Here is a 20,676-nt window from a genome sequence, read left to right as displayed (position 1 = left end):
CCCGAAAGGCCAGCCTGTGGGCGGAGTCATGGAACAGCATCCTGATGCCGCATGCCCTGACTTCACCCTTAGGGCGCTATGATGCCGCACGCCACCCCAGATGGCATGTGGCGCACCTCTGGCGCTGCATCCAGATGATGCAGTGCCAAAGGGGCACCATACAGCCAAGCTACTGCAGCTATAGTGCCCTTTGGAGGGTGCAAAAAGGCCAGATTGGGGCTGCAGTGTGAGGTTTCCACAGCCCCAATCCAGCCAAGAAAGAAGCGGCATCCTGCCACCCCTTAGGGGCGGTCTGTAGAGCCCCTATGTTCACATTTGAGTAGGTTTTCAGCTTGGAACTAGCCTGTCTCTTTATTCCCCCAAACTAACACACACACACACTAATACACACAGCTTTCTATATTATATCTTGTACTCTATATGTTATACCCTATAGGAGATTGTCTTGCCAAGCTGACTTCTCATACTTTCTCTACAGTACTCCACATCAGATAAAGAACAAGCCATAGTTGGCCAGCATGAAAAAGAGAAGACCCAGCTGCCATGCAGCTAGACAGCTGAAGAACCAGGCCTCTTTCTGCTGTGTGAAATAGTTTACTAGAACAAAAGGACAAGAATCAGCCACCACCAGCCTTCAGTGTGTGGAACATCTACACAATGTGTAGAACATCTAGGAAGATCTTGACTGATATCAGCTAGGAGGTTGGGTAGGCTAGGACTCTTCAGCTGTATAAGCAGTTCTGAACAGCGTTGGAAACAAAGCTGTTCCAGACTCTGAGCAATTATTTCTCTTCTCATAACTTCTGACTCCCTTTTATGACCTGAAGTGTTTTTAGGACCTTGTTTGTTGTTCAGCCCCTTGAATCTCTTGATTCTGATTGACCACCTCACTGTCAACCTTGTTTTGTTCTTGGTCTAAGCTCTTAACACATCCCTATTACAGTATTTCCGACCTTGTGTTAACTGACACAACATTCCTATATCTTTGCATCTCACCCCTGGTTTCAGATAGTTTACTACTGCACTGCCAGAGACTGCAATGAACTCAGTTAGTTCATGGCTGCTCAAAATCATAGGGACAGTAACTGAATATTTGAAAAAGATGGAAATGTCATCTCCAATTGGATTGCTTGCAAAGTTTATAATTCAAGGCACCCAAGTGGAAAGAAGTTGCAAGGGAAGAATTACATTACAATGCATTTTTGCATTTTTTCCTCAGAATTTCCAAGATGCAATACATATATGAATTGGCAGTGTAGTAGTTTGAGTAATGGAGTGAGACTCTAGAAGACCAGAGTTTGAATCACTGTTTGGCCATGGAAATCCACTGGGTGATCTTGGACAAGTTATATACTCTCAATCTCTGAGGAAGGCAATATCTCTGAACAAACTTTGCCAAGAAAACCACAAGTTGTGTTAGGATTGCCATAAGTCAGAAATGATTTGAAGGCATATACAAAAACAAATTTGGGTAAACGAGAGGCATTTTCCTGTACCTCTTGTATTTTTTGAATTGCACAATAGAGCAATAGTAAAAGTATTCCATTTCTGTATTGTCATAATAGTAACAAATAAATATCTGTTAAATGATTAAAAATGAGTAAATTCACCACTGTGGTGTAGTGGTTTGCACACTGGACTATGACTTTAGAGACCAGGGTTCAAATCCCAGCTCAGTCATGGAAACCCATTGGTTGACCCTGGGCAAGTCACACTCAGCCTTAGAGGATGGCAATGGCAAACCGTCTCTGCGGAAACCCCATGATTGGTTTGCCTTAGGGTCATCATAAGCTGGAAAGGACTTGAAGGCACACAACAACAACAACAAAAGTGTAAGAATGTACAAAAAGCACCCAACAACAACAACAACAAAAGCATAAGGACAACCAAAGCGCAAGAAAGTAACACTCCAAGTTCTACTATTACCTGGAAAATACGCTGCAAAGATTGTAAAGATGTTGCAGGCAAAAGTAATGTACAAAAATGTGTTAGAAGACGAGCACTAATGTCATTACTTCCATCACTGGGGGGTGTACAACATGCAACCAAAGAAACATCTTGAATATGCTGTGTAGAAAAAGAAAGGGAGTCATTTTAAAAAAAAACTGAATTAAAAACATTCTGAAAATTTCACCAGTAAATTGTAAGGAAGTCTATGTTTTTTAGAAATGTTCAGATGCAAAACAAACACATAATCTGTTCGTATGGCAACTAAGAACCCCTTGTAATAGAAGAACAACAAAAATACAAATAATTGAGAGGTTAGATTATATTCTATGTTGCAAATGTGTGCTTTAAGATCAACTATATTTAAATGTACAAAGTAAGTAAATGTAGCCCTAATCTGGGATGAGATAAGTACATGCGTGCATTTTTGTTTTAAAAATTCACACAGAACAGCAAGTAAAACAATGGGAAACACCATTAGTACCAATTGAGGTTCTTTTGTTTTTAAACGCCTAGAGACAGAGGAAAGCTTAATTACTGCCCCCATAGGTCCCAATTCAGAATAAGGGCATACGTGCTTATGTTAGAGGGACAGAATAAACACAGCAATTACAGCAATTAATTTAACCAAGAAACTTTCCAGATTCATTAAGATTTATGAACAAAATTAAATACTCCATTACATAACAGAACAGTTCTCCTCAAAAACAGGTAACCAGATTTTGGTAATCTCAGAGCTACACAAAAAGCAACAGCAAACTCTTTTAAATTTAATTCTGCCTAAATCATGTATAAAGAGAAAAGGGGGATTGTTTACTTTTTGAAGCAAATCACTAGGAGAGAATGAAAAATGAGCCCTCCATGCATTCATGCTTATTTCACCTTAGTTTGTCCATCAGAAATCAGAGCTTTTAAACTTCACTAATTTCCTTTGTATATGAGAAGGGCTGGTTTAAACAAATGGGTTTATCACACAACAACAACAACAACAAATACCATGACTGTATATAGTTAAACTCCAAGATTTCATAAATTATGATGCTATTTACCCCAACCCCATGCATGTTTATTTAGAAGTAAATGCCACTGTGTTCAATGGAATTTACTGTATTCATGAATGTGCTGGCAGCCTACCATATCTATCAGTTCAGTTCTGAGGAAGAATTATCAACAACAAAGTAACATTATACTTTAGTAAGTCAACTTTCATATGTTACTTCAAGAACTACAGTCTGTTTATTCTCCAAATTGATATGTCTTTCAATTCATCTTCCTCTAGGAACAGGCTCCTCTGACTTTTTCAATTTTGATAGGAATCAACTTTCTGAAAAGATGTTTGGGTTCTAGAGAGCACAATTTCATCTCTGTTTTTTGTCTCTACAACACCTTGGCATAAAAGCATCCACAGCATCTGGAAAGTCTAGTTAAGAAGACATAATATGCTGGCAGAAGAGAAGGAGGCAACAGAAAAGAAGGCTCACTGGCAGAGAAAAAAAAGAGTCACAGACATTACAACAAGATGGGGGAGGGGATAGCGGCAAAAGCCATCTCCATCAGGATCCTAAGCAGATCCTGAGCTGCTTGGGAGCCAGCAGGACTTCTTTATATCCAGAAGAAGATGGTTTGCACTGCCCCCACTCCCTACTGATATGCCTAGGTGAAAAAGTGATTTGTACCAACTTAGGTCATCAACAGAATTCTAGCTGTCAAATAATTATAAGAAAATACATTCTCAATCTGTGATGACACCAAGTTATGTAATTATCAAGAAACAGTCCTGCTCTACTTCCTTCACTTCCTCATTCAGCCTAGAAAACTGGTCCTAAAAACTGTAATTTAAAAAATGTTCCTGCTGATGCTGCTTATGTAGTGGGTGAAAAGAAATGAGGGAAAATGGCTAAGACATATGCAGATAATCGTTCAGCTCTGCTATGTTTGACTTCTGGATCTGCAAAGGTGCAAGAGCTATTTTTGCGAATGACAAGGAACTACACAGAAAGAATATATGTCCGAGAGAATTACACTGGTTATCTGAACACTGGTGTTACTTATTTTATTATTTATTATATTTTTTTCATTTTTATGCCACCTTTCTCCCAGAAAGAGACCCAAAGTGGCTCACAAGATAAAAAACATTTTTAAAACTTTACAGTAAGAATTTAAAAAGAATTAAAATATATCTAATAAGAGCGATAACATTACAGAACTGGAAATATGATATATGCTCCTGTGGGAAACCATTGTGATGATGGAACTAGCACAAACAACAGAACCAGGAGAACTAGTGATCCTCCTTTTAGGAGCCTTCAGTGCATCTCCAAAACTGGCTCTGGTGATCTGAAAAGCTCTGTGTAACAGGTTCTTGGGCTATGTAGAGGAGTGCAAGGGAGAAAAAGAAAAGAGAAGAATGATCCATCGTGCCGATGATTATCTGTTAATACAATGATGGGGGTAGGCAAAGTATAGAAACAATATCAGTTTCTGGTACAAAAGGAATATGATTTCAGCATAGTGGGTTGGTCAAGAAGATAAAGAAAGAAAAATAAAGGAAAATAAGGAAAAATAAAATAAAAGATTTTAAAACTTCAAGGAAATACTTTAAAAATAACATGTACTTATAAATTATAAAAATCTACTTATTTCTCTCAGAAACTAACTGTTTATCTAATACGTTAAAACATATGGCTATCTCCCTTTTAATATCAAATATTGGGTGACATTCACCTCTCCGTGACCCTATATGTGGATTCCATGGATTCCAAGCGTGAGGCTCATGTCGATTAGCTTAGGAGTTGCCAGAGAAATATGACTCCTGTTCAGTTGTCACGGGAGGTAACAAAAAGCCTATCATGAAACAATACACCATTCCAGGACAATATTTGTTCTTGTCTATCAGATCCTGTGGGCTATCTAAAGCAGGAATCTGTCTTTGCATCCCAGTTCTCACCTCGAAAGTCCCTACTGCTCAGGGTTACCTCATTCAATTCGGATTAATTGGTCAGGGGATGTCTGGACTTGCCCCAGGCTACAAAATGCCTATTTAAACCCCAACTTTCCACTGTTCCGTGGACTATTTGGATTGTAGGCAGACACTCTGTCACTCACCTCTCCGATTAGACTCTTCATTGCTCACCACGCCTCTGTGCCCAGGAGCGACTGAGACCCAATACCATGCTTCAAGACGCAACTACCAGAGCAGCCTTTCTATCACCATTTGTCAGGCCTCCTCTGCTCCATGCTAACACCTTTATTCCTCAGCTTCTTGTGCGCTTGTGTGAGTGTGTGACTTCAGTGTGTGTGTTAACCTCTTTTAATAAAATATATAAAATATAACCTTAGAGAATTGACCACTGCAGTTCTTTGTCTCTGACCTCCATAAACGTAGAGATTAATCTCAGGGCTGAAGTAACCCAGCCACAACTGAGCTAGTTGAAATTCCCTCAGATTTATTGGTTATAAATATGACAGCGTATAGTAATGGAATATGGCAATTTATGGCAAAGGTAATAAAATTAAAATTTTAGATTAAATATTCAACAAAAAATAGAAATAATAAGGGAAATCTTATTCACATTATGACATACTTTCCATTCAAGGTGCCTGGTATCATAAAATCCTCCCAGATCTAGAAATTGTCGGATTAGCTCAAGTGGTGGCTGGGACCCATATTCTTCTGGTATTGGCATATTCAAATCATCAATAAAAAGTAGCACCTTAAAATAAGAATTTTACAAACAACATGTTATGTACACGTATAAAAATGTTAAATGCATGGCTAACACTTATATATTCATTTTCATGAATGTTCAAGAAATATATGAAAGACTTTAAATGTATGTATCTTCATTTTCTACAAATAATGGCCATGACTCAGTAAGGAGTGTGCACATATAAGTATTTACTCCTTCCAAAGATGTCCTAGACAGTATCCAAATCATAATCTTCATATCAGTAATTGGCTGTGACAAAGCCCTGCTTGGTGTAACAACAACAACAACAACAACAACAACTTTATTCATAGCCTGCCCAATCATGAGGAATCCAGGCGGGTTATAACTGTAAAAATACATGGAATACAATAAAATCCAAATTTAGTCCCTTCCCAACCCCCCTCCCAATACTAAAATTACAATTAAACTATCACAATTTAAAAACAGTTAAATGCAATATCTTTAAAAAGGGCAAATAATAGGTAGGCAGCCAACATAGATCATAGTATACGTGGAGAGGAATTAAATTGGGAATTCCTGCCGGAAGAGATCCATCTTAAGAGCCTTCTTAAAGGCCGTGAGAGTGGAAATGTGATGGATTTCCTCTGGCAGGTCATTCCATAGCTCTGGAGCAGCAGTAGAGAGGGCCCTCTGGGTTACTGAAATCAGCCTAGATTTTTTCGACTGAAGTAGGTTCTTTCTTGAGGACCTTAGTGTGCGGGACGGACAGTACAGGAGAAGGCAATCCCTTAAGTATTCTGGTCTCAAGCCATATAGGGCTTTAAAGGCAATAACCAACACCTTGTACCTTGCCCGGAAACTAATTGGCAGCCAGTGAAGGGACTTCAAGACAAGTGTTATATGGTCATTACGAGAAGTACCTGTAATCAACCTTGCTGCCATGTTTTGTACCAGCTCAAGTTTCCAAACTTGGCACGAGGGTAGTCCCAAGTAGAGCGCATTACAGAAGTCCAATCGAGAGGTTACCAGTTTCAGAAAGGGACACAGATGACATATCAGCTGAAGCTGATAGCAGGTGCTCCTGACTGTCGCATCCACCTAAGCAATCAAGTGAAGCGACGGGTCAAGGAGCACCCCCAGACTGCGGACAGAGTCCTTCCGGGGAAGTGTGACCCCATCCAGAACTGGCTGACATAACTCAATTCCCGTATCTGGGTTTCCTATGGCGAGTACCTCTGTCTTACCTGAATTCACCTTGAGTCGGTTTCCCCTCATCCAGTCCATTACCGCCCCAAGACAGGCATTCAGAAGGGAGATGCCATCCTTAGTCACTGCATCAGTCCGAGTCATAGAGAAATATATTTGGGTGTCATCAGTGTACTGATAGCACCCCGCCCCATGTCTCCAGATCATCTTGCCCAGCGGCTTCATGTAAATGTTAAATAGCATTGGGGACAGAATTGCACCTTGAGGGACACCCAATTTGAGCTCCCTCTTGGCCGAATAACTGTCCCTAAGTGACCCATCTGGAATCTAGCCGGGAGGTAGGATTGGAACCACTGCAATGCAGTGCCATCAATACCCAACTCTCTCAGGCGTTCCAGAAGGATACCATGGTCTATGGTATCGAAGGCCGTGTATTATTTGGACTGTTTGGTTGGTACCTTTCCATGTCCAATAACGTTTTCAATGGTAAGTGACTATGTACATTTCAGTTGTGTAACTTTACTAGAGGCACAACAGTGGAGGGGATGAGTATTATTACCATGGCAGGCAATCCACCATACTCATGTAGGTGAAAGCTGAAGATAGAATTGAGAATGACATTTGAGCAACCAGATAATTCCTAGGAATATATAAACAGGAGCTCAAAGTGATGACTATTTGATACTATGCGGGGGAACCATCTACTGCAATACTGGAAGCATGTGTGCATTGTTCAGTAGCCTCAAATGTTAAACAGTGAGACCCATCCCTGTGCATTGCATGTACTTTTTACATGGTTGAGAAACACCATTTACACCGCTGTCTCTAATCTCAAATAGCAAGTGATGGCAAGAAAATATTGAAATAAAATACATAAATTAATACAAACTATCTTACAAATAAAATTAGATAAGGACAGAAAAATGTATTTACTGAATATAATCCCAGATGAAAAATTGGAACAAAAATATGGGGCAATGATGTTCTATATGATTTTGGTGGGGAAGAATAATTTATGTACAAAAATGGAAACAAAAAATAATACCAAATCCGAATGATTGGTTGATAAAACTGTATGAGATTATAGAAACTGATAAACTAACACATTTAATTCAAAAGAAATCTGTGAGTAAATTTGTAAAACAATGGAGCCCACTGATTAAAGTTCTGAAAAGAAAATGGGGAAAGGACTTTATGATCGGTCTGGAATAACTAAAAGGATAATGAAAGTGGGGATAATAATATTTACTATATTTACAGTTCCTCAAAGACTTTGAATCATGGCTGACATTCTGTCTTTCAGATTCAGTCCCCGCTTTGATCCTAGGTGACTTTAATATCCACGTTGACGATTCCAATAACCCTACAACGGCTCACTTTAACTCTCTCCTAGCTTCTTTTGGCCTCCAACCACACTCCAACTCTTCAACTCATTCTCTTGGTCACTGTCTTGACCTAGTTCTTGCTGCAAACTGCGCCATTTCTGACTACCTGGCACTTGACTTTCCACTATCTGACCATCATTTAATCTCTTGTGCTCTTACTTATACTCCACCTCCTCATCATACTATTCAATGCCATTTTCGTGATCTTCAATCTGTTAACTCTAACCATCTTGGCCAGACCCTGGATTCATCTCTCTCTTTCCTAAATCTTGGGGATTCTGCTGATTCAGCAATGTCTTTATTTAACTCCAGTCTTTCCTCGACTCTTGACAGCTTTGCCCCTGTCTCTGTACGCACTTCTTCTTCTAAGACTAGGCCTCAGCCCTGGCTTACCCCCATTATCAAGTTTCTCTAAAGCAGCCGAACGTCTTTGGAGAAAGTCCAAACAGTGGGCTGACTTTATTCATTACAAATTTGTTCTTTCTTCCTTCTCACGCGCCCTGTCTATGGCAAAACAAAATTATTACAAATAATTGATCTCTGCCAATGAGAGGCACCCACAGCATTTGTTCTCCACCTTCAACTCTTTGCTTAAACCTCCCACTCCTCCTGTCTCTTCATCATTCTCTCCTAACGACTTTGCTAATTATTTCATCTCAAAGATTATCACTATTCGCTCTGAGATAGTCCCTCCTGATTCTTCTTCTGCTCATAATCTTCTATTGCCCTCGCCTAAAAATTTTTCTGTGTTTCCTCCTGCTTCTCTGGATGAACTCTCTACACTTCTGAACTCTTCCAAACCTGCAACTTGTTCTCTTGATCCAATTCCTACTCGTCTTCTAATTTCCATAGCTCCCTCTCTTCTGCCCTCGCTTCTCCATATCTTCAATCTCTCTCTCTCTACAGGCTTCTTCCCGTCGGACTTCAAACATGCTCTCATTTCCCCAATTCTGAAAAAAACCTTCTCTTGACCCCTCCTCTTTGTCTAGCTATCGTCCGATTTCTCTTCTTCCCTTTCTTTCTAAAGTTTTGGAACGGGTTGTTTATTCTTGCTGTCTTGAGTTTCTTGAAGCCAACTCCATCCTTGATCCCTTTCAGTCTGGTTTCCGCCCAAGGCAATCTACAGAGACAGCTCTCACTAAGATCTCGAATGACCTTTTACAGGCCAAGGCTAATGGCCTTTACTCTGTTCTCATCCTTCTTGATCTGTCTGCAGCCTTTAAAACCGTTGATCACTGCCTTCTAATTGATATACTTTCTGACCTTGGGTTTTCAGACTCTGTTCTCGACTGGTTTAGATCTTATTTGTCTGGCAGATCTTTTGCAGTGGTCACAGGTGGTCAGACTTCACCCTCTGTTCCCTTATCTGTTGGAGTTCCCCAGGGCTCTGTTCTAGGTCCCCTTCTGTTTTCTCTCTACACACTGTCCTTAGGAAAACTCATTACCTCTTTTGGTTTTTCCTACCATCTGTACGCCGATGACACCCAGTTGTATCTTTCCACCCCTGACCCATTCTCCAAGACTTGAACAGCAAATTTCGTCTTGTCTCACAGCTGTCTCGCAGTGGACGCGCCATCGGCGTTTAAGCTCAACATGTCCAAGACGGAGCTTCTTGTCTTTCCTCCTAAGTCCACCCTTCAGCACTCCTTTTCTGTCTCTGTGGACAACATTTCTATTCAACCAGTTCAGCAAGCCCGCAGTCTTGGTTTTATCTTTGATTCTTCTCTGTCATGTATCCCTCAGATCCAGACCACAGCCAAGGCTTGTAGACTCTTTTTGTACAATATTGCCAAAATCCGACCATATCTTTCCACCTCTACTGCCAAGATCCTGGTCCATGCTCTAGTGGTCTCACAACTTGATTACTGTAACATCCTCCTGGCTGGGCTTCCTCTTTCTCACCTCTGTCCTTTAATTTCTGTCCAGCATTCAGCTGCTCGCATTATCACATCCGCCCACCGCTCTGACCACATCTCTCCTGTGTTGGCATCCCTTCACTGGCTCCCTCTCCCTTTCCGCATTCAGTATAAGCTCCTGCTGTCGACATTTAAAGCTCTCCATGGGCTGGCCCCTCCTTACTTATCTGACCTTCTTTCTCCTCAACTTCCCACTCGGGCCCTCCGTTCTGGTAGTCAAGGTCGGCTGTCCCAGCCCAGGATTTCCTCTGCCCCATCTTGGATTCACCCCTTTTCACTCGCTGCCCCTCACTCCTGGAACCTTCTTCCCCCGCGAGCTAGAGCTATCACTTCTTTAACCAGCTTCAAAACAGAGTTGAAGACCATCCTGTTCAGAGAAGCGTTCCCAGGCATTGCATAATTGTCACTTGCTATTTGATGTTCTTTTGTTGTCTGTTTTTTGAATCATTTCCTGTATTGCTATGTATTTATATGTATTATCCTACTAGAGAGGCAGGCTAGCTCCATCAAGCCTCCCTGGTAGAAGATTAACCATCCATTAAGAAGCGAAGCCCTCCTTCCAGTCCATCTCCATTGGTCCAGACCTCGGAGGTAGAGTAGAACTGCTGGCCCTCATCCCTTTCCCCGCCACCAGTCCCTTCTCCTTTTGTATCATGTCTTTTTAGATTGTAAGCCCGAGGGCAGGGAACTATCTAATTATAAAGACTGTATGTACAGCGCTGTGTAAATTTACAGCGCTTTATAAATAAAGGTTAATAATAATAATAATACTATATTAGAATTGGATGAGTATTACAATCATGCAAAGATCATGAATACTTCTTGTTAGATGAAGTATGTTTATGTTTAATATAACTTTAATTGATATATAGTTTACATTATTGGGAGATACTAATATAAGTCAACAGACAAAATTCAAAAGAAAGAAGGAAGCAGAAGAATATAATATGAAACATTTTGTTTATTATTCTTTATGAGCTACATGTAATATTGGCTTATGTCATATATTTTGTGCTTTTGGATTGTTTATGTTTTTAATGAATTCTTTTAAAAAACTAATAAAGATTAGATAGATAGATAGATAGATAGATAGATAGATAGATAGATAGATAGAGTCTCCTGTATGGTTTTTAACACCTTGCTTGATGAAGAAGCCAGTGGCACTTTGAAAGTTTACAACATATATTTTGTGCATTTTGGTTGGCCCAATAAACGTATCACTGTTTGGTGGGTTTTTTTTGTTATTGGATTTGCTATATGGCCAACACCATTACCACTGGATGTTTTCATATACTTTAATATCACATATTACCTTATGTATCACTGTATCTGGAGAGTAAGATTGTTATGAATGATGCCATAGAATCAAAACAATTGAAATATATATATTAAAAATATGATCAATCTATGCCTAGGCTGAATATGAATTGCATGGGCTTATTCACAAGTTCATTCTTTCCCAGTCCCCCCACTCCCTAAAAAAAAACCCCTGAAATATGTATTCTGAGTTTATTTCCTCACATAATATTTTGTTTCTATATGTATTTTCTCTTACAAGTATACCTTTTAAAAGGCACTACCTTCAAACATGCATTTTTACATGCAGTTTATATTTTTGCATTCAGAACTGCATTTGGACACAATTTAAATATTTGAAGAATTATATCTAATGAAAGCTTGGAAATAACTAGTTAGATTTAATTAGTTTGTTATCCACTCCTCAAAAAGAGTTAAGCTAAATTGTTGGTTAAAGGCACCCACTAGCATAGATAAGTGATGAAATTTAACTAGTTTCATGCTAATTCACCTGGTTTCATTCTAAGGGCACTATCACACCACACAATTATAGCTTTATGATTCCACTTTAACTGATATTGCAACATCTGATGGAATTTTGGGGTTTGGGGACACTAGAGCTCTCTGGCTGAGAATTTTAAGTAACCTTCCATGAACTGCAAATCCCAAGATTCCATAGGATGTTGCTATGAAAGTTAAAATATAGTCATAGTGCTATGATGATGTAGCATGAAATACCCCATGGTGAATGAGGAGCTTGTGGATGCAATTATTAAATAGTGCTGAAACATGTTCTACTCAGAGAAACTGAAAATATTTCTGATTATCAACTGGTCTTTGAAACTACTTATTGTTGTATTTCAGTGTCTTCTAACAGGAATCAACACATTGCACCTTATTTACCTTTTCCAGTCCAGAATATTAATGCAAGGGTTTTGACAGATGAGAGGACAATATACATTTTGAAGGGAGGGAGGGAGGAAGGGAGGGGGGAAGTAGTGGAAGGAAGGAAGGAAGGAAGGAAGGAAGGAAGGAAGGAAGGAAGGGAAAAGAGATGTAGTAGACCATGACAAAAGTTAATTGTGGGTTTTGTAGGCAAATGTATCTGGAAAGGGACACATTGGTGAAGGCAATTACAACCTATTTCTGCAATACACATACACACACTCTTTTAAAGCAGCCAATAACATAATGTGAGAAAATCAGGTGGCACAACAGTGAAATGAAATATGCAATTATCTGTAAATTTCATTTCTTTCAAAAACTACATAATATAATAATAATAATGTATTTATATTTCCCGCTTCTCCCATGGATCGAGGCAGGATTACATCAATAATGTAATCAGTGAATTAATTAATGCTTCATTCAGCAAATGAAATTCTTTCTCAGTTTTAATGAAAGACATTTATTTATCTTTAGCTTATTAAAATTATAGAAATTATTAAATTTAGCAACTTATTATTAAAGTATAGAAATATAATAGGATATTCAAGGAAATGCTGGCCAAGTTAGTTCTTTGAAATGCAGAGTGAACAAATTCCCACTTGACATATATCATAATCAATGATTCACAGTATATTTCCAGTTACATTCCCCAAATAACTTTTCTTTTGAATTTTACCTGTTTAGAGTGTGGTGCACCCAAGATGTCTTTACTTTTGAGTATTAATTTCTGAAGAATCCATCCCTTTGTTTGGGCAGCACTGGTACGGGCACCCAACTGTAATCTAGAAATAATAGTACTTCGTGTACTTTCTGAAGATGGCCCTTCTAGATCAGGTTGTTCTCTTGCTGAGACCAGATTCAGAGCTGAAACTTATATACAAAATCAATAGTTACAGTTCCACATATTAATAAACATTTTTCTCACTGTTATAGCCTATTGATAGCTGTGGTATCGGCATTTAATCACTGTGCCACCAGGGTTCCAGATTAGTTTAAGCCCCTCAGAGCACTGTTCTGATGTTGGTCAGGTCAGCAAGGAGAAGAAGTTTAGACATAGTTAGGGCAGCCCTTTTCTCTACACTTAAAAGAGTCTGTCACAATATTAATCTACTTTTGGACAGGTGACAAAGAAGAACAATGATCCTATACTAACCATGGACTTTCTTTCCCCAACTGAGCTGACAGGCCTGCTGTCCACCCAGTTAATCTGTGTAACAACTGATATAGAGACCTCTGCTTATACTATCTGAAAATTTTGCTAACTAGTATCAGAATTTTAGCAAACCTGAACTGAGATTAACATATATATCATTTCCTCTCAACCAACAGTATATATACCTCAGTTTTTTCCATGCTACCATTCTCAGAAGATGTTAGCTCCAGCAGCTGGCAAAATGTCAGGAATAAACTCTTCTAGAACACAGCCTCATAGCATGAAAAAACCCGCAAAAAACTATGGATGCCAGCTGTGAAGGCCTTTGACTTCACATGATACTCAGCTAGTGATTTGAGAAACCCATGTTTTTCTTCTCGTTCACTGAGAACTTGATGAGAATTTTTTAAATAAATATTCGTTCCACAAGTCCCCCTTTCAAAGGGTGATTTCTTCTCTCCCTTTCAGCAGCTAGCAAAATATTTTTCACAGATTTCTCGAAGGACAATAAAAGACAAGTCGAATAATTACGCTAATTACTTTGGATTTCAAACTCAATTACCATGTCAAAAGGAAGTTTGGCAGATGTTTAAAGAACATTCCCATGCTTAAAAAAACCTGAAGGCACACAAACACAAGGGGGAAGAAAGCCCAGTCTCAACAAATAAACTGTGATTGAAGCCCCAACAAGAAATGCTAGAGTTGAGGGGACCCTCAAGGACCATCCAGTCCAACCCCCTTCTGCTATGAAGTAATATATAGGAAAACATGGGATCCTAGAGGACATGAAGTCTGGCCCCTGTTCAACATCAGGATGGCACTGGAAGATGGGACAAACCGAGGGTTTTCTTGGCATAAAGAGGAGTTTTGCCATGGGATGCCCCTGAAGCTGAGACAGTGTGACCCTCACAGATGAGAAGGGGAGGGGTGGGGTGCCAAGTGGCAATGCTCTTCTGCCAAGCAGGAATCCTCAAGAAGGAGCGGAGTGGGGTGCGATGGCATGAATTCTGCCATGGATAAAATCTACCATGAAGGAATACCTAGGAGTTGGAGTTGAAGCTGAGAGCAAGTGACTTGCCCAAGGTCAGCCAGTGAATTTCTATGGTGAACTGGGAGGCTAGAGTTCTAATCCCAGCACAGCCATGTAAATCCACAGGGTGACATTGGGTAAGTCACACTCTCTCATTCATGCCTCCCAGTTCACCATAGAAATTCACTGGCTGACCTTGGGCAATTGACATGCTCTCGGCTTCAATTCCAACTCCTAGGTATTCCTTCATGGGAGAAGAGGGGGGGTGGATGACCCCATGGAATCCCTTCGAATGCTAGGTTTTATCCATCACGGCAGAATTCCTGCCATGCACCCCACCCTGCCCCTTCTTCTCTTTTGTGAGGATCACATTCTCTCAGCCTCAGAGGCAGAGCATGACAAACCTCTCTCCAGCTCTCTCAAGGTGATGCTAAGGCAAACCTACTTTTATTTTGCATTTTAATATATATATATATATATATATATATATATATATATATATGGCAAGGAGAGTTCAAAATATCCATGAATAAGAGTGTGTGATGCATCCAAAAAGAGCATGGCATAAAGGGCAGAATGTCTTATCTACCACCAACACACAAAATGCCTCCCCTTTTGTTCTCTTTTGTTTTTCAAAGTAAAGCTGTGAGTGAGCAAAGATGGGGGGGGGGGGATCACCCTAACAAAGGAAATAGCCTCTGGTAAACCCAGGATGAATGGTAGCTTTTCTTACGCAAAATACCCCAAATCCCGGCCATTGTCAGCTGAAAATTTTGTCTTTTCACTTCATTTGGAAATGATTAAAAATCAAAATTCTTACTCATGATCGAGAAGTGATCAGAATTTCTTCTCTATAAAATGCTTTTGAAATTTTCGAATTAGACATATTTCTACTAATTTTCGAATTTTAGAGAATATTCTTTACATCCCTATACTCAGCTACTTTGTAAGGACTGAGAGCAGAAGCTTATCATGCTTCAAAGACTGGTTAGAGATATTATTGCATCTCCAAAAGAGTTTATCGCTTCATTCATTCATTCATTCTTATTTATTTATTTATTTATTTATTTATTTATTTCACTTATATCCTACCATTCTCCTACAAGGGGTCCAAGGTAGCTTATGATAATTTTGAAAAGGTTCAACAAAAGCATTAATTTACAAAAGTTAAAAAGGAATTAAAACACTAACATTAAAAACATTAAAACATATTTTACACACTGCAACCCCATAATTACAATTCAAAAGCCTGCCTAAACCAAAATGTCTTCACCTGCTGATAGAAAGACAGGAGGAAGGGAGTCAACCAGACCTCCTGTGGAAGGGAGTTCCCTATCCTGGGAGCAGCCACAGAAAAGGCTGTCTCCTGAGTCATCACCAACAGCACTTGTGAAGTTGATGGGATTGAGAAAAAACCCTCCCCTGCAGTTCTTAAAACTTGCCCTGGCTAATGTAAGGAGATAAAGGCGGGTTATAGACCGCCATTTCGGACGTCCTCAGGACGTCCCATTTTTAAAAAGGGGCATCTCTTCTAGACGCCCCTTTCCCTATTACGGACTCAGTCCGTGACAAATGGCGGCGGCTGTTCCACACGGCCGCCGCCATGTTTACGTCTTGGACGCATAGCATCCAGACGGATCGCGGCGGTTATGACGTCGCGGGTACGCCATGGGCGCCTCGCGACGTCATAACGGCGCCGCAGGAAGAAGCTCCATTTTGGAGCTTCTTTTTTGCTCCGTGAGGGAGTCACGTGGTTTGTATGCTGCGACTCCCTCACGGAGCAAAGAGCAGCGCCGGCAGACCGCCGCAAAGCGGCGGTTTGTAACGCCTCAAAGTCTTTCAGATAGTCCGGACCCAAGCCATATAGGGCTTTAAATGTCAAAACTAGCATTTTGACCTTTAAATTAACTTACTTGCTAATTAGCTTACTTGCTGTTCACCGCTTTGATCTTTGGAATAGCGGTATATAAATAAAACAAATTATTATTATTATTATTATTATTATTTTGCATTCTGCCTGGAAAGGGTAGCCAATAGCTGAAAAAAAAATTAAAAGTGGAAAATAAAGGCAGACTGAAGGCAGCCAGGCATAATCAAAAGGATTGGTAGAGTTTTCTGTCCAGATACTGCTTGAAAAATAACTTCTGCAGATATCCCTTGGGTAGATGCATAAGTAAAATAGCTGAAATTTTTGCTGTCATCAGTTTCTGATAGGAAACATAATTTTTCTGTCTCTGCTACTGGTTAGCCAATATACTTATATTTAATTAGGCTGGAAACAGAGTGTAGTTATACCTTTATACAAGAAGGGTGATAAACAAGATCCCAACAATTATCGGCCCATAAGCCTTTTGGATGTTGATTCTAAGCTATACAGTAAATATCTGTTAAACAGATTAGAGGAATGGGAATCAAGTAATCAGATTATTTACCTTGAACAAGCTGGATTCAGGGAAGGCCAGAGTACTATCGATCACTGCTTGACTCTTTATTTTTTAGCACAACAAGGAATCAAGGGCCCCACAAAACACCTATTTGTCGCTTTTATTGATTTAGCAGCAGCTTTTGATTCAATTGATAGAGCAACGAAAATCAGAGTGTCTGTTATGGTATAAATTGGCCAATATCAATATGGATAATCGCTTATTGTTTCTAATTAAGGAACTTTACACCAATACAACAGCAAGGATAAGAGTTGGTACCTCTGGTTCATTAACCAACCCTATTCCTACTAATAAAGGAGTCAAACAAGGATGCCTTCTGGCACCCTCACTTTTTAATCTATACTTGAATGACATCATTCCAGCACTTTCAGGCCCAGAATTTTTTCCACCTACACTTGGGTCAAAAAAGATCTCTATTCTGTTATATGCTGATGATATGGTTTTGATCTCACTTACACGTATAGGTTTGAGAAGGTTAATTTCTAAACTTGAGGTTTTTTGTTCTAAAGAAAAGCTCGCTATCAATTATAACAAAACAAAGGTGATGGTGTTTGGGAAAAGACACTCTGATTTTCGTTGCTCTATTAATGGTCATCAAATCGAACAATGCCGAGAATTTAAGTATCTTGGAATTTATTTTACAGAAAACCTCTCCTGGAAACCTCACATTGAAGCTACTAGAACAATGGTTGTGAGATCTATTGGAGCAATCCTTAGATTTTACAATCAGGCTGGGGGTCATCTGGTTGCACCAGCTCTTAAAATATTTCAGAGTAAAGTTATAGCCCAGATCCTTTATGGCGCTGCTGTGTGGGGATGGGATGACTCACAATTGGACGAACTGGAGACACTCCAGAATACATTTCTTAAGAAATTGCTTGCACTCCCACCCGGGGCACTGGCAGCTTTGGTTCGGGCAGAGGTTGGTCTCCCTCCTATCAGAACTCGGGTCCATTTTATTTTATTTAATTACTGGAGATCTGTAAATGTCTCTTCGGTTAAGGTTTTTCCTAAGTTATGTTTCCAATATTTACCAAACTGCAAAGTCTGGAGATTTAGATATCATAGGTTGCTGAAATCATATCCTGCTCTAATTGAAAATTCCTCTATCTGGAACTCAAGAGAGAAGCTTCGTGAATATATTTTTAACCATGGTGTGTATCTGGATAGACAGGCTATCAATAATTCAAAATTCTTTAAATGGTTTAGATTATATAAACTGGACCATTAGATGGCCATCTATCTAGGAAAGCTTAGGCAGGCTTTTACAGCTCTCTGTTTTCAAACAATGCCATCAGCCATGATTGATGGCAGATATTCACACACACCTAAGGCCTCTCGTTTATGTATCTGCGGGGCACCAGAAATCGAGGACCTGCCCCATTATCTGCTTTTCTGCTCTCTTTATATTGACCCAAGGACTAAATTTTTGGGATCTATCTTGTCCAATTTACAGTCTAATACTATTACTGAAAAGATTTTTTATCTTCTGTCGGATATTAATACCAAGGTAACCTATAAGGTGTCATTGTTTACCTCAGCAGCAATTAAAATTTGGGCCACAGTCATAGCAGACATTGCAGTTGATTGCCATGGGGACGATCTTATCTAATCCATCAAGTTGTTTTTAATGATGTTTTAGTTAATTGTTTGGAATTGTTTTTTTAAATCTAAAGCATAAGATTCAGATGTTAATTATTTAATTAACTGATGTAGTATTTTGCAATACTGAAATTTTGTAATTGGTTTTAAATATATATTATGCGAATGGCCTTTGGCTTAAGCATTAATAAACTTCTTCTTCTTCTTCTTCTTCTTATTATTATTATTATTATTATTATTATTATTATATTTAATTAGATAAACAGTTTTAGACAACCACATCCTGTTCCATACATATAAGAAATATATGATAGGAATAAAGTAAAATAAAGTACAGTGGGCCCTCGCCTTACGAGGGGATCCGTTCCGGATCCCTCCGCGTAAGGCGAATTCCGCCTATGCTCAAGCCCCATTGTAAACAATGGGGCTCGTGCACGGCGGTGCGGTGGCACACGGGGTGCAACGGGCGCGCACGCCCATGCAATTGAATGGGACGCGCCACCCCTTCCGCCCCGCGTATGCTCAAGCTGCGTAAAGCACGCCCGCATATGGTGCAGACGCGCTGTAATGAAATTAAAATAATAAAAATTCTCAGTCATCAGAGCTTTGCCACAAACCTAAATGTCAACTCTGCCCACACAGATACTCAGGAAATGTCATCAAAGCACCTAATCACATCATCTACATTGGGAAAATAGGGCAGTCTCTGCACCACATAATAAACAGACATAAATCAAACATTAAGAACGGGAATGCATAAAAAGTGGTTGCAGAACACTTCAGCCTTTCTAGGCATTCCATCTTGGCCCTCAAAACAGTGGTCCTTGAACAAAAAAACTACAGAGAAAGACTGAAAAGAGAAACAGCAGAATTCACAAACTCCAGTCCATCAACAGTGGGTTGAACAGAGACAATGATTTCCTGACACACTGAATGTTATAACACTAGCTAACCCCAGCCCCCATCCTCCTCTTGTCCAGTTCATCATGTGTCCTTTCTAGTTCCCACATTACATTCCAATGCTCCCACCACCACCATTCATATAGTTACCTAGTCACCTTGGTTTTATGCAACATCCTTCTTCTTGCCTTTGTTCCTCTATGACCATAGTTAAAACTGAACTTACAAATATTGCAATTCTATTGTTATTCTCACACACAACCTGTTTATACAGATCTGTCCTTGGACTTTCCACTTATGTATCTGAGGAAGCAGACTGAAGTCTTTGAAAGTTCATAGTACCGGTTTCTTTCAGTTAGTCTCAAAGGTGCTATAAAATCCCTTTACCTACTGATTCTACAGACTAACATGGAGGTGTCTTTGAATTCTTGACTGAGAACTTAGTTTTAAATCTCTCTGCTGTACTGAGTAAGGTGCAAGGCTCCTTGCTAAACCTGGATAAGGAACTAAAGACTTTAATAGGAGAAGATCATAGCAATAGCAGTTTCATTTATATACAACTTCCTACCACACTGAGCAGACTGTAAGTGGTTTACAACTGTAAGCTAATTGCCCCCATCAAGTTGCGGACTCATTTTAGCGACCTTGGCAGGATGCCAGGCTAAGTTGACCTTGAGCCCATGGGCTGGGATTGAACTCACAACCTTGTGGTTTGTGAGTGAGTGGCTGCAGTACTGGCATTTAACCACTGTGCCACCAGGGCTCCTGTCATCTTAAATATCAGAAATTAGAATTTAAATAGATGCCTGGTAATACTAATAAAAATCCTTATCATTTACTATCTGATGCTGAAAGCTGCTAAACTTTCAACTTTCAATACTAGTAGTTCTGAAGAACTCTTGGTTCCAGAAAAAGGGGATTGCAGCTGCATGCAACAAACAGTGCATACTTTGCCCATTCACATTTCCTTTGTTAAACTGTGATGCTTAAATTCAATTTAGCATATTTAGATCTACTTTTTTTCCCCAGCACTTGAAACAACACATTTAGGGCATTAAAATTTAATTTTAATCCTGATTACATTTTTATCTATCTTTTAAGATGTTGTTGAATTTTAGATATTGTGTTTTACTATTATTTAGATTTGCTTCATTTATATTTCAATTGTTTTTAGTATA

General features: G+C 39.4%; 1 protein-coding gene across 1 annotated transcript in view; it reads right to left on the bottom strand.

Moving 5' to 3' along the window:
- Positions 1-20,676, bottom strand: part of LOC149310662 (dynein axonemal heavy chain 14-like) — a 352,749-nt gene that overhangs the window by 89,992 nt on the left and 242,081 nt on the right. Inside the window, 3 exon segments of the mRNA XM_089529413.1 lie at positions 1,927-2,067; positions 5,532-5,660; positions 13,046-13,239. Of these exon segments, the coding sequence (XP_089385539.1) occupies positions 1,927-2,067; positions 5,532-5,660; positions 13,046-13,239 (464 nt within the window).

The sequence above is a fragment of the Sceloporus occidentalis genome, unplaced genomic scaffold, assembly GCF_023333645.1.
Source record: "Sceloporus occidentalis isolate IW3139 unplaced genomic scaffold, rSceOcc1.0.p SCAF_6, whole genome shotgun sequence".
In the NCBI taxonomy this organism is placed as follows: Eukaryota; Metazoa; Chordata; class Lepidosauria; order Squamata; family Phrynosomatidae; genus Sceloporus; species Sceloporus occidentalis.
This window is presented reverse-complemented; position numbering and strand designations above follow the sequence as displayed.